At 40.6% G+C, this 17216-nt stretch overlaps 1 protein-coding gene across 6 annotated transcripts in view; it reads right to left on the reverse strand.

Moving 5' to 3' along the window:
* CSMD3 (CUB and Sushi multiple domains 3) overlaps positions 1-17216 on the reverse strand; it is a 1041917-nt gene that overhangs the window by 14458 nt on the left and 1010243 nt on the right. For 5 of the 6 annotated variants that reach the window (XM_053246219.1, XM_053246218.1, XM_053246216.1 and 2 more), the window contains 3 exons: positions 14884-15042; positions 7537-7649; positions 5240-5327 (listed from right to left, as the gene is read on the reverse strand). In XM_053246219.1, coding sequence (XP_053102194.1) covers positions 5240-5327; positions 7537-7649; positions 14884-15042 — 360 coding nt within the window. Of the gene's footprint in view, positions 1-5239; positions 5328-6419; positions 7176-7536; positions 7650-14883; positions 15043-17216 lie in introns of those variants that run through there. The other variant, XM_053246217.1, reaches the window with a different exon arrangement.

Genomic DNA, 17216 nt, shown 5'->3' on the forward strand with positions numbered 1-17216 from the left:
TTCAGTGCAAAGGTAGATTTTCTGGGGAAATTCAAAAGGAGAATTTGTCATCTAGGCGTGGTGGTGCCAATGTAATCCAATAACTCAGCCTGTTAAGCTTACGTTCTATTATTTCTTCTTTACAGTCAGACAGGTGTTATTGACTGGTTTGTTTTATCCAGACATCGAGTCCTTCCCAAGGACCTGGGATGGCTCAATTTTATTGTCAATCTTGTTGCTGTTGTTATAGATATTGTTGCAGAATATAGGCTGTTCCCTGTAAGGCTGCTTTTTGTAATTGGCTGATGCGGCTAAAAAAAATTGGTCTATTGAGGCTAAAATAGCTACTTTGGGCCTCTCTATTACAATCCTGTCAAAGCTGGGATTTGATCAGGCAAGGTTGCTGGTTAAACAACGAGTGTTTGACTCCAAACGGCAAAATGACCTAGGGAAGGTCTCCAAATTTTACATCTTAAATGTAAGAAGATATCTAGTCTCCGCAATGAATTATTTCACCTGGTTGGAATTTCCGAAGTATAGGAAAGCTTTTACCTTGGCTCGTTGCCATTGTTTACCCTCGGCAGTTCTAGAAGGGCGCTATAGAGGGGTTCCATTTGCTGACAGACTCTGCCCTTGTGGGTTGGAACAGGTGGAAACTACTGAACACATTCTATTATTCTGCCTGTTTTACAAGGATATTCGTGAATCTGTCATTACTCCTTTGCTATGTAAATTTCCCGGTCGACAGGAGCAATTTTATTGTTCCTTGTTGCTTTCAGACTCAGAGAGTTTAATTACTTCTAATGTGGCTAAATTCTGTGCTGCTGCCATAAATCTACGTCACCGGATGGTTAATAAGGATACTTTACTGTTTTAAATTTTAATCGTCATTATGTTTTAAATTGTATTAAATTTTTTTAACTAATTCTAATTTCAGCCTGTTTTAATTACATACATTCAATTATATAACTGTAATCAATTATATAACTGTAACTTTCTCTTCTGTTTTGGCTTGTGGCTGTAACATTAAAGAACTTGAACTTGATTTCTGTGGCTTTCTATACAGCCCTTCCAAAAATGGTTCAGGGTGATTTACACAGAGAAATAATAAATAAATAAGAAAGCTGTCTCCCTGTCCCCAAAGGGCTCACAATCTAAATGAACATAAGACAGACACCAGCAACAGTCACTGGAAGTACTGTGCTGGGGATGGATAGGGCCAGTTACTCTCCCTCTGCTAAATAAAGAGAATCACTACATTAAAAGGTGCCCTTTTGCCAAGTTAGCAGGGTATACAGCTTTAATAATTTTAGACATTTAACAAGAACAAAAATAAATTATTATTAATAATAATAGCTGTACTGTGCAAGGCACAAAATGAATAGGGGAGGGTTCAAGGCTCTGTGAATCGGTGCAATATCTATAGCTATTGTATAATATTGCACTGATTCTGCAGTTCAGGACAATGCAATGTGAACTGCACAGTGTCGGTCAGCTGCACTGTCCAGGTACCCATGAGGCATATATATAACCAGTTGTGGTTACAGAGGCTGCCATCCATGGATATGCCACTCTGCAAAGCATACTCTATGATCCTGTAGTTGGAGCATCTTCCGCATGGCTGGGTCAGCCTCCAGCTCCTTCGTGGCCAACAGGTAGCTACTGATATCATGAGGCTTTCCAGTCTGCTCGCCGTGCAAAGCATGCTGGGAAGGCATGGAGGCCCCAGAGGACTTTCAATTCCCAATTTCAAAAATGGAGCAGTGCCTGACTTAATTGTATATTTCTTGGGTTTTCTGACCCAAAGAGAGGTTCTGGTTGTGCACTGCTAATGGGGTAGGAGCTCTCCAACTCACCCTCAAATAGTCGTATGAACAGGCCTAGTATGGATAAGATTATTAGGGAATTGTGTTTCTGTCCCCATCCACTTATGAGATCCAGGCATGGATCTCATTTTTACTAATAAAATGAAAGCCCTGATTTTCATCTGCCTTTGAGAAACACATCCAATATCAGCAACTCTCTAAACTAAAACTGCAAGCATGGTGTAGTGGTTAGAGTGCTGGACTAGGACCGGGGAGACCCAAGTTCAAATCCCTATTCAGCCATGATACTAGTTGGGTGACTCTGGGCCAGTCACTTCTCTCTCAGCCTAACCTACTTCACAGGGTTGTTGTGAGGAGAAACTTAAGTATGTAGTACACCACTCTGGGCTCTCTGGAGGAAGAGCGGGATATAAAATGTAAAATAATAATAATTAATAATAATAATAATAATAATAATAATAATAATAATAATAATATACAGACCAAACAGCTTGTTGCAATGCAAGTGCTGATCTTGGAGCAGTTCCTTGCAGGATCTTTTTTATTTTTTAATTAGTCAAAAGTAAAGGTAAAGTGTGCCATCAAGTCAATTTCGACTCCTGGTACCCACAGAGCCCTGTGGTTTTCTTTGGTAGAATACAGGAGGAGTTTACCATTGCCTCCTCCGCGCAGTATGAGATGATGCCTTTCAGCATCTTCCTATATCACTGCTGCCTGATCTAGTACCAGTGGGGATTCGAACCGGCAACCTTCTGCTTGTAAATCAAGCATTTCCCCACAGCGCCACTTAAGGTGGCACGTGTACAACAAAAGTTGACTTTACAATCCATACCTTTAATAGCCACTTCTCTTGTATGCCTGTTTCTGAACCGTAACTGCAGAATGTTCTAAGCAAATTATGAACAAAATGGCTGATAGTCTTGTTCCCTTGCACAACTCTGACATTTAACAACATGGTTCAGAATCTCAAAAAGATATTTCCAAAATTAAATGGAAACTGTTTCAGTGGATGACATGCAGCACAGTTTTATGTGGGCAGAGCAAGAACTCTTAGGTCCTAGAGCACATGTTACAGGCAGCTTGCTGTAGCTAAGCAGGTCTTAGGGTGGTCAGTGCCTGGATAGAAAACCCATATATGCCACCTTTGGGGATGGGCTGAAGCTTGATGGTAGAGCACCTGCTTTGCCTGCAGAAAGTCCCAGGTGCCATCCCTGGCATCTGCAGTTAGGCCTGGGAAAGACATCTGCCTGAAACCCTGGAGAGCTGCTGCCAGCCAGTGAAGGCACTACTGACCTAGATGGACCAATGGTGTGACCCAGTATAAGGCAGCTTCCTACAGGAGCCAGTAAACTACCTGCGCATGAGGCTGTGCTACAGCCTAGCATAGGCAGAGGGAAGGGGAAAGCAGTTTTCACTCCTCTCTCCTTCCCAGGAATATGTCCCTGAGGGTTGCCAATGTCTTTAAGATTGTTCTAGATTACATAGGCCTTCTCGTTAACAAGAAGCATTAACAAAAATTCCAAGTTAACTTCTGTACATGTTTTATAATTAATTCCTAATATCTTCCTAACCATATATATCTTAACTACTTATTAAACACAGAGCCCCTAGATATATACAGGAGTGCACCTAGGTAATTTTGGAGCCCGGATCTGAAAGGCAAATCAATTCTTCTTCTTTTTACATGTTTTAAAGCACCACTGTGCAGTGGGGTGGGAGCTTCCAGTGGGTGTGCAGGCACTTGGGGAAAGGAAGCAGCAGCAAGAGCTCCTCTTCTGAGCCCTCCTGACTCCCAAATGTCAGATTGGTGTGCAGAGCCCCGAAATGGGCCAAAACCACCCCTGAGTGCCCGCACACCTGCTTGCAGCTCCCATCCCTGTCGCACAGCAGCACTTTAAAAATGTTTTTTGTAAAAATTTGACTTGCCCGGTGGGCATGGGGCAGTGGTGGGGCTCTGTGGAGGCCCCCCAGAACACTTGGAGCCCCCTCCCCTGAAGATGGGAGGCCACGGACCAAATCCCCATGGTCCATGGCTAACTGCGCCTCTGGATATATATGCATATATTTATGAATAAATTGGATTAGTAATACTGTCCATGTAAAAGTAAATATTTTGTACTTGTTTAATTTGGTCTGTATGATTTAACTTTTAAAAAATGATACCAATATACATTTCTGAGTAAATGACACTGAATATAAATATACTTAAAATGTTCATAAACAGTTAATTAGGACATCAGTTATAAATACATTATGATTAGTTAATAGGTTATGGAAAAATAAATACTTAATGTAACTCATTCATGTAAATGTAACTCATTCATGTAATTAGCGCCTACAAAATTTAGTAATGGGTAATTTATGATTAATATGTTTTCACGTTTTAGATATAAATTACCCAAGGGTTAATTAAGTACAGAAGGTTATAAATAAAAGATAAAAACCTTTTGTAGATATATTTCTATATACACACACACATCTAAATAAATAATATTCCTAGGTCTATCGTATCAAATAAATAATATTCCTAGGTGTATGTATATCAGGATCTTAAAACAGGTTAAAATACTCATAGTTATAATCTGTATTCAATGAGTTAGTGGCCCCTCCTCTAACATTTGAGACAGGTCTCGAGCAAAAATGTTCAAAACTATTTCCCTGTATGATCTATTCAGAGCACTTCAACTTGGACATTTCCCAGCATTTAAGTAACCACTCTGATTTTTTAGGAGCGTTAACATTTTTTCAAGTCAAACTAATCATGAATCAATTAGTATATACAGTACAAGACAAACTTGTGATATTCTACTGGAAAATCTCTTGTGTGGTTTAAGAGATGATCCTTAAAGTCTTTGGTTAATGGCAGATGAAAAATTGGATTCACGGATTGACATAAAGCACCACTTTATGTTCACACTGTAAAGCTGCAGATGTGCAAGAGTGCAATCCGCAAAATCACAAAAACAATACAGCCTATTATTTGCAATAGCTGTATTGTTCCACAACTCCAGCTGTGCAATGTTTGTGATTGTGCTAACTGTACTCTTGTGCAACTGTGCAAACCCAACATTACAATGTGAACGTACAGTTGTGCAGTTTGTTAGCTAAAGTGTTTACTACCATTGTCCAAATAATGTTGGCACTGTTACAGGTCTATATGATTTAACTGATGCAGGATCTTTGGTTTGACATCATAGTCCTGACTTAACATTTCACATTTGGGGCTTAAATTTTGTATAGTCCCTATTAACTGCTATGTAAGACATGTTGTTAACTTTTTGTTGCAGCACTGTATATAGAAACATGCTAAATAAATACAATGGAGAAAGATACATCAGCTGACATAATGTGCAGTGCATCCCCCAGTATTGACTAAACACAGATTCCAAATGAATGAACAGGGTTTAAACCAAGGTATTACTATCTATAGTTACCTAATCTTTGAAGTCCAAATTGTCCATAATCTTTACCCTGGATAAATCCTTGAAAAACATAGGTTGCACCATCGGGCTCAGCAGAAACCTACAGGGATAAGAAAGTGTTCCAAATTAATCTAGGTACACCTGTTGGTTTAAAAATCACAAGCTGATTTGATTCAGGTTGAAATGAGGCTTCTAAACCATTCCGCTACTTGTGAGTATTCTGTGCTTTTCATCGAGATAGGGTTTCTAAGCAGGAGCTGGTTGGGCTAAGATGATAGCTGAAGCATTATACATCTTTGTGTCTGAATTGCCTTAAATGTGCTGTTATTTTTATTAACATCTGAAATTACTATCACTAGAAGATATTAGAGAAAAATATTTCTTTCACTGTGGTTCCTTGTACATTTATCACAAAGAGTTCCTGAGAACACCTTATAAATAAACCATATGTGACTGTAAAACTGAGAAAATAGGGAGATGTGTTATCTGAAACTGCTTTTATAAAATCATTATCATTCTAGGGCTGCAATCCAGTGCACACTTGCCACTGACAAATAATTTAAGGGTGTGGAATTATGGACAGGCAAAAGCACGTGGTTGTTTGTTTGTGGATTCTTCTAGAAAACTATCTTTGCTGTTTTCTAGCTATTGCAGCACACACAGACTAGCTTTCAGTATGTCACCTTGATCAGAGGTAATTGGGTGCAAGAGCTCAGTAGGAGCTGACAGCAAACAGCCCCTTTGTTCTGCAGTGCTGTAGTCTGAACTAAATGCTTTCCAGTAACAGCTGCACACTGGTGGTTTTATGCAACTTGGCTCTTAGTCCCAGCATACTAATGAACAGAAAACACATACATCCCTACAACCCCCAAAGCATTCCATATCCTGTTTACAAGTGTATGGCTCAGTTTCCAAAGCTCTGACAACTGACAGATTATCTATACGCAACTTCAACATTACGAATCTCACACACCACCAATAAGCCTTCTTTAGCTGTTGAAGAAACCGGGCACTGGGGTGTCCCAGTGTTCTGCATCATGGGAAGAATCTGTCCATGAGTACAGCACGGGTCTCTGGAGAGCACTCTTACCATGGGCAGCAATGGGGGAAGGACTTCTGAATGCATCAGTAAGGGGCTGGAACTTAAGGGCGCGCGCGCGCGCGCGCGCGCGCACACACACACACACACACACACACACACACACACACACACACACACAACCCCAGTTTTTATAATGTCCTCCATAGAAGCCTCCCTCCCTGGTGCGGGTAAAGAGTCAGCACACATGGGGCCAGGGCCCGGGGAGCTGGTTGGCAGAGGCAAAACTGACAAGAGCTAATGATGTTACTATTCGGCGACACATACTGGATGGATGGTGATAGCCCACATGGCTTTGCCAATGTTGACCAGCGTGGGTGGAAAGATAGCTCCCCTGCCCCTGATCCCATGAACATTCCCTCTTTGCTGGGAGGAGGGGGGAAGGAAGCATGTGAGTGGGTGACTGATGGCAGCGGGAGCCACACCCAAATTAAGTCTAGTCTCCTCAATCAGACAGTCTCTTCAGTCCTGGCTCCATTTGGTGGCCCACATTCAGTGAACAGGACTGCCCAATGATAATTTTGCTCCTGCTGGGGGTATTACCCCCACCCTCTCTACTTGTAGCATTATAATACAGGTTTCCACATGAAACAATATTGAACTGCAGAAGTGAGTCTTGGCACCTTCTAGTCTGGCACCATTACAGGTTCTTGCTCCTGGCTTCAAAGCAATCTCATGAACCAGAGCACAGTCTGCCTTTGGGATGCTGAGTACCAGATTCTGTGCTCTGTTCTATGCCATTTTGTAGGTGAATGTCAGGCAACAGAATTAGGTCTTTAGATGATAATCCACAAACCACTTATCTTGCGGTTGTTCCATTGGGCTGCTGTAGAAAAAGCAGCTTGTTTTCTGTAGTATAGAAATGCAAATTAATGCTTCTTGCTATGAATATGTTGTAGGACATGAAATAGACTGAAAATACAAGGGTGTTCTGGAAAGCAATGAGAAAGTATCTGTCTATACTGTATGGTGAAAAGTCCCCTGTTTACTTTGGAATAATTCAATTTTTGCAATCAGTCAATTACATTTCCCAATATTCTTTAAGTATAAACATTTGTTCTTGCCCCATCACAAATGTTATGTATGATCCTATTTTTCAGCATTGCTAATTATATTTCATTTTTAAAACAATGTTTTGTTTTCCTGGTTTCATGAACAAAACACAATTCCCTATTAAAGCAATGTTAGATTTTCCCAGAACTATACTTACAAAACCATCCATTGCCCATTTTTCCTCTTTCAGTTTGTTCACAGAAGTATGAGATGGTGCTTTAATGAAATATATATGGAGCATTAAACGGGCTTCTTGGCTTTTATACACCCCTGTAAAATATAAATGTAGTTGATCTGTGCCACTTAAAAGTAATTGGAACTTTAAATAAATTCCGAACAACAAAAACTCTTCTCAAGCTCTCATGGAAAGTCTTTACAATCTCATAGACAAAACGTGAAGGTCAGTGGTTCACACAATGCTCAGAAATTTAATAACAGAGTAGACAATTATTTGTTTCAGTAGTTTGCAATCAAATGAGCAATAGGAATATGTCTTGGTACACTCATCTCTCCTACTTCTTCTCCCTCAGTTCTTCGCTTTCCATCCTGCCATTGCCATTTCCCTTTCTTCAAGCTTTAAAAGGCTAATAGCCCTTTAGGCAACAAGAAATGCATTCAGCATTCATCTTCCATTGCACAGCTCTATCCTAAACACAAACTAGGCAATGAGGAAGGCATACAATGCAGACTCTCTCTCTCTCCCTCTCTCTCTCTCTCTCTCTCTCCTCTACACATTATGAAGCTACTGGGCGGGAGAGAGAAAGAGACACAAATTTGGTTCCCAGTAGCAGGTGTTTCCATTTGCCCCGGTTAAGCCTGCCAGTGGCAAATTGCAAGGTTCATTAAATTCGCATATAGACACAATTTGTGGCCAAGTCTGAAACCAAAATGACGGCATCATTTATGTACATTTCTAAGGCTCAAAGTGCCTTTCAATCTAAAGAAAGAAATAGATTTTTCATTCCGATCCTCAGCGAAGCTATGATAAGCAGGCCACCTTTGTTCCTTTTCAGAAGACGTGCCTGAGAGACAGAGTGACTTGTTCCAGTTTACATACCCGCCAACATGTCTCCTTTTCCCCATTCACCTGAATGGGAAAATAGGGACATCTTGGCAGGTATACGTTTGCCAGTATGTAAGACACGACTAGTTCCACATCTATTGCACCACACTACCATATCATATTTTTCATTCTGATCCTGGGATATGTTTTGCAGTGATGGAACAATGAGTGGTACATGTATGCCTACACTGTCCTGTGTGGGGCAAGTTATATTATACCTATGTTTATATTCTCCTTTCCTTCAAGAAGCCCACATACAGAAAACCTGGTTTGAAAAGCAAGAATATCTGAGATGTTCCATGAATTTTCTATATACTGTTGAGTGCATTCTATCATAGTCATTTTGAATGTTAACTTCATCTTTCGAGGTGTTAATTCCAGTTTTGTGCCATCTGCAAATCTGATGAAGATTGCCTCCAGGTCCGTCCTCTATCTATCTATCTATCTATCTATCTATCTAATTGGTACACCACCCCAAACTGTCGTCTCTGGGTGGTTAACAATAGCATAAAACAAGTTAAAAACATATACAAAAACCTTAAAACAATTTAACAATTTAAAAATAAACCTAAGATTAAAACCTAAATTTTTTTAGGAAGCTGAGAAAGTTTGTGCGAAAAGATGGGTTTTCAGGTGTTTTTTTGAAAATTGCCAGAGATGGGGAGGAGCGACCCATAACGTGTAGTATTCATTATGTGGCATGCCACTAAAACATCTTGGGGCTATTTGCGCTCGCAGGCAAAACAAGGCTCAGGAAGCCCGGCCCGGTTTTGCTGGTGCATGTGAACCACTGGGAGACACTCGGCTCCCAGCGGTGGCATGGCAGCAAACGCACGTGAGGAGCCCACCACTCAGCCCGGGTTTTGGGTGTGAGAGCACCCAGAAACCAGGCTAACTGATTGTGTGTCGCTGCCACGTGCCTCCGTGTGGCACTTACCTGCAAGTTGCCTCCTGGGAGCATCCCTATAATGTACCATATGCATTATTTATTTATTTATCAAATTTTTACACTGCCCAAAACTTACGTCTCTGGGCGATTTACAAGAAGATTAAAGGTAAAACATTAATTAAAGACAAAAACAAAAAATTTAAAAGCAAGAAATTTAAAACACAATTTAAAATTTTAAAACAATATTCTAAAAACAACATTAAAACAATCAAAACAAAATCAGTTAAAAGTCTGGGTGAAGAAATGCGTCCTTAGAGGCTTTTTAAAAGATGTCAGTGATGAGGAGGCTCTTATTTCACTAGGGAGCACATTCCAAAGCCTCGGGGTAGCAAAGGAGAAGGCCCGTCCCTGAGTAGCCACCAGATGAGCTGGTGGCAAATGCAGACGGACCTCTCCTGATGATCTCAATGGACGATGGGGTTCATAACGAAGAAGATGTTCTCTTAAAATTATAGGAGTTCCGAGGGCTAGGAAGACACATCCAAGCCCCCGACCCTCCACGTGGCCAGCAGGAGCTGGCAGTCGTCTGAGTGCGTGATCCGCAACCCAGCAATGAAAAAGGAGAAATGTCTACGTGGGAGGTAAGCATCGCAAGGCTTCCAATCGTCACCCCTTTGAGCCCTTTCTCCTGATCATGAAAATGGCTACCTGTGTTACAGAATGGATTGTACCAATGCAGCCTGCTCTCTAGGTCATTCAATGACAGCCAGTTCTGTACCATGCTACAGGTTCCCAGGGTGTTTCTATAGTGCATCTGGCTGTGGCCAATGTAAAAGAGAAAACAGTTCTGCTGAAGTAGGGAAATGTTTTATATTGGCTTAGGCCCAAGCTTCAGTCTCCTTAGGTTGTTGCATTACGGCTCCCATCATCCCAGCCACAATAGCCACTGGCAGCACCCATTGACTTTGCAATAGTTTGTAGGATGGGGCCATGGCTCAGTAATAGAGCATCTGTTGTTCATGCAAAAGGTCTCAGGTTCAATCCCTGACTTCTCCAGATAGGGCTGAGAAAGATTCTTGCCCGAAACCTTGGAGAGCTACTGCCAGTCGCTGTATACAGTAGAGCTAGATTGACCAATGGTCTGACTTGGTATAAGGCAGCTTCCTATGTTTCAGAATCAGGCCTTTAACACTACATTGCTCTCTCATGATTCATAATATCATCCATGTTTAAGCCTGAGAAGTGAAGAGGTAGCACTCAGTTACAGACAGATGTTTTCTCTCACTGCCAAAGAATTATGGTACTCAGAAAAATATTAAAAACAGAAGCTAAATTGACAGGTTTTAGCAGGACGAGCAAATTATCTCCCTTGATAAATTCCGTGAAATATTTTTTCTGGCAAACTGTGATGGAGCACTCTAGCCATCTAGCAAGGATGACTGAAAGAAAATGACCTCTCATGTGGAGCTAAGCACATGCTGCTGTGGGCTAATTTACATCAGTGGAATTTTACATCAATCACTTAGCTTAACTGCTTATAACCAATTACAAATAAATATTGGTGTGTTGTAATATGACTATATTAAGGTTTGAAAATCATGTTTGGAACATAACCTTAAATACATTGCCTGAATCAAAAGATGCATGTGGAGTGAAAACAATCCCATTATTACAAAACATCTTTCTATAGGGAATAGAATTATAGAAACATCTTTCTATAGGGAATAGTAGGTTCAAGGAGAAATCCATATTGTGTTTAACAAGTTAAAGAATTACTTTATACCATTTAATTGGCATGATTTCTGTCACAGAGTCAAGATGAGGTCTAGAGTCATTTTCGAGTTCCCTTTACTGCACAAAAGAAGAAAATGCAATTTCCCAGTATTTCCTATTCTTCAACAATATCCAAACAGAACAGGCTTCAGGTGCAGATAAATAAGAACACAAGAACTTAAGAAAAGTCCTATTAGTCCAAACTAAGAAGCTATTTAGGCAGCATCCTGCTTCCAACAGTGGCTAGCAGGATGCTTCTGTGTTTGCCATCCAACCAGGGGCGGCCTTAGGGGGTATATAAACCAAGTGGTTTCCCAGGCCAGCTATATGAAGGGGGTGCCAAACTGAGCTTCCACAAGACATACAACTTCACAACATTGATAAACCAACCATGGGTGGGGCACTCCTTTGGTTGAATTTAGCTATTACAACTCATAGACCAGGGTAGGGACAGTGCCTCACCTAGGTCCAAAATCAGCTTGGATATAGAGGGCTTTGGAGCCTCCCCCACCCGCTGTGAACCCCCCCTTAACTTTCCCCCCAAATAAAATATATTTCACCCTGCTGCTGCTCCTGCCTCTTAGGGGGCCTCCAAACGATCTGCCACTGCCCTGCCGCTGTGCCGCCACTGCCCGATATTTCCCATCTTCACCACCAGGGGGGTGAGCAGAGTGGGGCAGGCCACCCCCTGTGGCGGTGGGCAGGCTTCTCCCTGGCTGGCACGCAGACGTTTCCCCACTCCCCAGCTGGCGTGCGGGCTTGCAGTTTCAGTATGATGGCATGCCACACTCTCCATACTCAATCCGCAGAAAAGCCTGTGTGCTGGCCGGGGAATGGGGAGATGACCGTGCACATGCCTGCATGCTGCCGCCACTACAGGGGTGGGGTGGCCTGCTCCGTTTGGCTCCCCGCTTCCTGCAAGGCAGTGAAGATGGGAAATATCAGCAGGGCAGCAGCTGGTGCGGGGCAGCGGTGGCACCATGGTGGGGCTCTGGTGAGGCCCCCTAGATCATTTGGATGTCCCCCCAGGAGGTAGGAGGCCATGAACCTGGTCTCCAGGTCTGTGGCTAAGTACGCCTCTAGGTAGGGACAATAAATGGTGGCTGGGAATGATGGGAGTTCTAATTCAACAACAGCTGGAGTGCCAAGGTTGCCTATTACACTCCATGTAGTTTTCTATTTCTCTTTGAAATCTATGTCAACCAGTGGAATTTGCCTATTATACTGAATTTTATGCCCATAGTGTGGAAAAATACTAGAGTTCATTTGCTCTTTCTTTAATTTACCATCTGTCCATTTCATGATGAAAGTTCTAATATTATGAAAGCGAGAGAGTAAAGCCTCTTTATCAACTTTCTCTGCATCATTCATACTTTTACAAATTCCTATCATATCCTCAATTAATACTCTTTCTAAATTTAAAAGCCTCAAACATTTTAATAGTTCCTCCCTGGATCACTTTGGTTGCCCTTTTCTGCCCCCTTTCCAGTTCTGTGATATACATAAGAATAAATTGACACAAATCTGACATTTAAAAAGGCAACATCCAGAAACCAGTGGAAGAATAGTTTAATTTCTGTGGACACTTTGTTGCTGACCTCGGAGTCACAATGTTCCAGCAAAGAAACCTGAAAAGGAGACTTCAACATGAAACTGCTGGATCAGAATCCACCAGGAGGTTTGAGTGTATCCATTTGCATTTAAATGGGAAGAATGGTTTTGTGTCTCACTACATATGTTAAGTGACCTAACTTAGCCAGGAAGACTGTATTAACATGAAGGACTACTATTGTAAATGGTGACGCTGGCTATCCAATCCATTTACTTTTAGATAAGAATTAGACTATATATTATTAATTGTAGCCATTAGGTGCCACTGTTTCCAGGCTGTAGGTTCATTGGATTTGAATAAGGACAATGCTTTTCTGGCCTATTACATGAGATAATTAACTTACCATAACAAAGGATTCATTAAAACCTATTTCTACTTTTGTAATAGGTATAATATGATAGTTATTGCTTACTTTTAAGTTTACACAAGAATGGTCACAGATGGGTGTACATGGATGGTTTGGTGTGGTTCATTCAGAATTCGAACCGAATTTGTTCTGGATTGTGATGGAACCACTCGAACTGGTCCATTTCATGATTGAACCGATTCAGCACAACCCTCCTCTTGAGTTCTGTTGCCCCACAATTCACTTTTTCCCCTCAATAACCAGTTCAATGCTCCCTCTTTCTCCTTCCAACTAAAGATAACACTTCATGCATTTGATGAAGTGTGTTTTAGTCCACAAAAGCTTATGCTATTATAAATTTGTCTTTAAGGCACCATAGGACTTCTTATAGTTTTTGCTGCAACAAACTAACAAGGCTACTCTTCTGCAATTTCTAGCATGGATTTTGGCTTTTTCACTGCTGCCAGAATTTGGCTTTTTCACCATGAGCCCAAGATCTTTCCTTTATGGTCACAGGGCTGGTAAAGATGATTCTCCGAGCCAGCCCCTTAAATACATAGAGGAACTTGGGCACGCAGATCTCTCCCCTCACCTGATGCACCATTGTCTGTTCATGCAGTGACTGGTTTATACAAATGTTCAATAGCTCTTTATCCATATCCTACACCATGCTAAAGGTTCTGCTTACTCCTGTTGTATGTTTTGTGTTTTCTAACCAGTTTTTGATCAATAAGATGACTAATTATGACTCCTAAGTTTACTGAGGAATCTTTTATGAGGAACTTTGTAAAAAAAACAACAACCAAAAAAACCCGTCGGAAGTCCAAGTGTATTATGCCTGCTGGAATACCCTATTCCAGTATCTGCATGTTTGCTGAGAGTTGATGAGGCAAGGAGGACTTCCTTTTACAGAAGTCATGTTGATTCTTCTTATACAATAATTGTTCCTGCATATATTTAATTTATCTGGAACAGATATGTAATTACCTCCTTCATCCTGGACCCTATTTCAAAAATTGGTGATGCCAATAGAATTTTCGTTTAAAACACTGATGTATTCACTACCATTCTGTTTCCAGGTAAGGAGACCAATTATAATGATGTTGCATGTTTACTTTTTTTCCCCTCTAGCAGATCAGTTTCACTGACCTGGTGATTTCTTATTTTTTAATCTGTTAATTATTGGGCTAGAACTTTCTTTATTCTCATCTCTATTTGACCTTGTTTTCTAGATGCCTTCTCTGAGGGGTGTGGGAGTCATTCAGGTTTGGGAATATGTACAATATATTTGACAATGGATTCAAGTGCAGATAATTCATTCTCTATAATCTCCCAGGGAGTGCTGAGAAATTGTGCTTTCTGTTTCTTTCTGCCTAAAAACCAAATATTCAAAATAAGTGATGGAATAATATAATTTTCTCTTTATCTCTGCAAAACTATAGTACAAGATTGTTTTTTCTCAAATGGATTACATTGCTTTCATTTTGCTAATAATACAGGGCACAATCCGTCCAAAGATATCATTTCCATAATTTCCAGTGGCAGAAACTGATATCTGTGCTTCATCCTACCCCCTGAAAGCAATCTTCTCAGACATTATTATTTCTTTTTAAAATGTATGGAGTATTATTTTCTTTCCCTTTTTAAAGTATGGCTTACAAATTTTGGGAATAGAAGATCTGGAAAATAGGAAATTATTGTTTTTTTATTGCATTGTTTCAGATTGTGATTTGAGAAACTATTACTTTGGCAAAATAATAATAAAATAATGGCGATCAAACTGAAAAGTTATGCAGTTGTTCATTTTTTCCATGGCCATACCTGAAAGTAATAGCTCCATATTGCTGTTGCTAAGGGTCGCATTCACTCTTCCTGATGTTGTATTGAAACTGGTAACTGTCAAGGTCATGGGTTGTTTTTTGCCTTTGTAATTGTAGGAGCCTTTCCATATGTAATTCTGGGCAAAGACATCATCAGGAACTGCAAAAACATCCAAAATATTAATGAACACAGCTGTATTTGGATTGCAATAACTCTGGTTAAAATGAGAATACGTGCTCATTACCTCTTCTCTTCAATTATTTTTGTTATTGGAAATTATATTTATGATCTTCACAGAAGCTAACATAATGCACAATATATGCAAAATGGCCGATAATGATGCCTGAGAACCTATCTTCAAGCTAGGTTTAACTGTACCTGCCCTAATTGAAAATGATAATAATAAATATTACAGGCATATTTAAAGGACGAATCCATAAAACCAGGTTCTATTCAGCATTTTTATACTCTAATGTAAACTAATCATAGAGAGAGGATGAAAGTGGTATGTCCCTGCTTTGATTATAAGCTTAAAATCAAATACCCTACTTTCACAAGAGGACTCTGCTCTTAGGCAAACGAGGCAGAAGGAATGACTGTTGGGAATGACTAAACTTGCAACAACTACTGACGAGGAAGCAACAGGAAAACCCAAGAAAAGAAAACTAAAGTCTGAACTAGATGTGACTTCAAACATGATGTCGCACCCGGCACGGCTTTTAAAAATTTTCATAAATAGCAGTTGCAGAGGGGAATCGGGATTGGGACTACCATGCTGGTGAAGAGGCATTTAGTTCTTTACTGCCACCATGAAGTAAATCTGGATCAGGGTCCACACAGTTGCTATGTATTCTGGGAGAATCCATCAATTGTACCATACCATAGTCCTAGTCCAGATTATTACAGGAGGAGTCCCTCCGCTCAGCCACCATCTTTCCATGACAAGTCCCCTTCCCCCCACTGTCAGGTATATTGGGGGGCGGAATGCACTGGGGGAAATAGAGGGTGGGAGTGCCAAAGGTTCAGAAGTGCGATGGGGGACCCAATGCAGGGCTTTGCCTCAGATTTATTTTTATTTTATTTATTTAAAATATCTATACCCTGCCCCTCCAGTGCACTGCCACTAGGGGCAGCTCACAAAAATAAAACAGAAACAACCAATATAAAATTAATAAATTAATTGAAACTAATGAAAACAAGATCTAGATTAAAACTGAATTTAAAAAGGTACACTTTAGAAAATTAAAAGATAAAACCCATCAGTTATGAGCTGGAGATAACCATTAAAAGGCCTCTCTAAACAGATGGGTTTTTAGCTTTTAGCCCAAAACCTCGGAAAGAGGAAGCATGATGAAGCTCTTCCAGGAGGGCATCCAAAACTGAAGGGCCACATCCAAAAAGGCCCTGTCTCTGTTTCTCGTCAACTGGATCTCTATTAGTGATGGGGCCGTTCCTTTGTAACTTGGTGCTATCCCTGTAAATACTATGACAAATAATGTGTCTACACTACAAATTTAGAGCAGTTTCAAGACAATTTAACAAGCTACCAATTATAAAAATCTGGGAATTGCAGTTCTGTCAGGGAACTAATGTCTCCAACAAAGAATTCTCAGCACCTGTGAGGAACTATACAATTCTCGAACATCGTTTTAAACTTATTTAAATGTATGGTGAATATATGCCCAAGGCTCATGCAATTGTACTCTGTGGTGTCAGGAGAGCAGAAAGATACTGACACATACAAACACATGTATGTACACACACACACACACACACACACACACACACACACACACACACACACACACACACACACTTCTGCTCCTAACAGAGTATGAAATTCAGTTGGCTAAATGGAGAGGCAGAGGCAGTAAGGACCTGCTGTATTCCCTTTTAAAGGTGCCACTTGCTGTTAGTCCCACCCCACCCCAGCACTGAACTGGTTTGGCCATCACCCTAACTGGTTCGATGCCAAAGCTGTGCACGAATCTTGGTTTGTGCACATGCCTAATGTAAAGATGGTCTTTCTTCTTCTTCTTTTTGGACAAACTTATAATGCTCCCTAATTTCAGCTGCTGTGGTTGTTAATGGTCTTGGTTTCTGCTGTTCTTTTGATGACTTTCATAATGCTTTTTAATTAAGTTGATGTTACTGTTTTAAAACTGTTTATTTCATTGTATTTAAGTGCTGCTTTTAGACCACTTTGGGGCCAAAAAGCAGCACAACACCACCATAGGGTAAATAAAAATATACATAAATACCTACTTCATGATTCATGGGTAGCCACATTGGGCACTGTACTGAATGGAAAGATATCTTCCTATGGCAAGATA

This window comes from Hemicordylus capensis, chromosome 4, assembly GCF_027244095.1.
Source record: "Hemicordylus capensis ecotype Gifberg chromosome 4, rHemCap1.1.pri, whole genome shotgun sequence".
NCBI lineage: Eukaryota > Metazoa > Chordata > Lepidosauria > Squamata > Cordylidae > Hemicordylus > Hemicordylus capensis.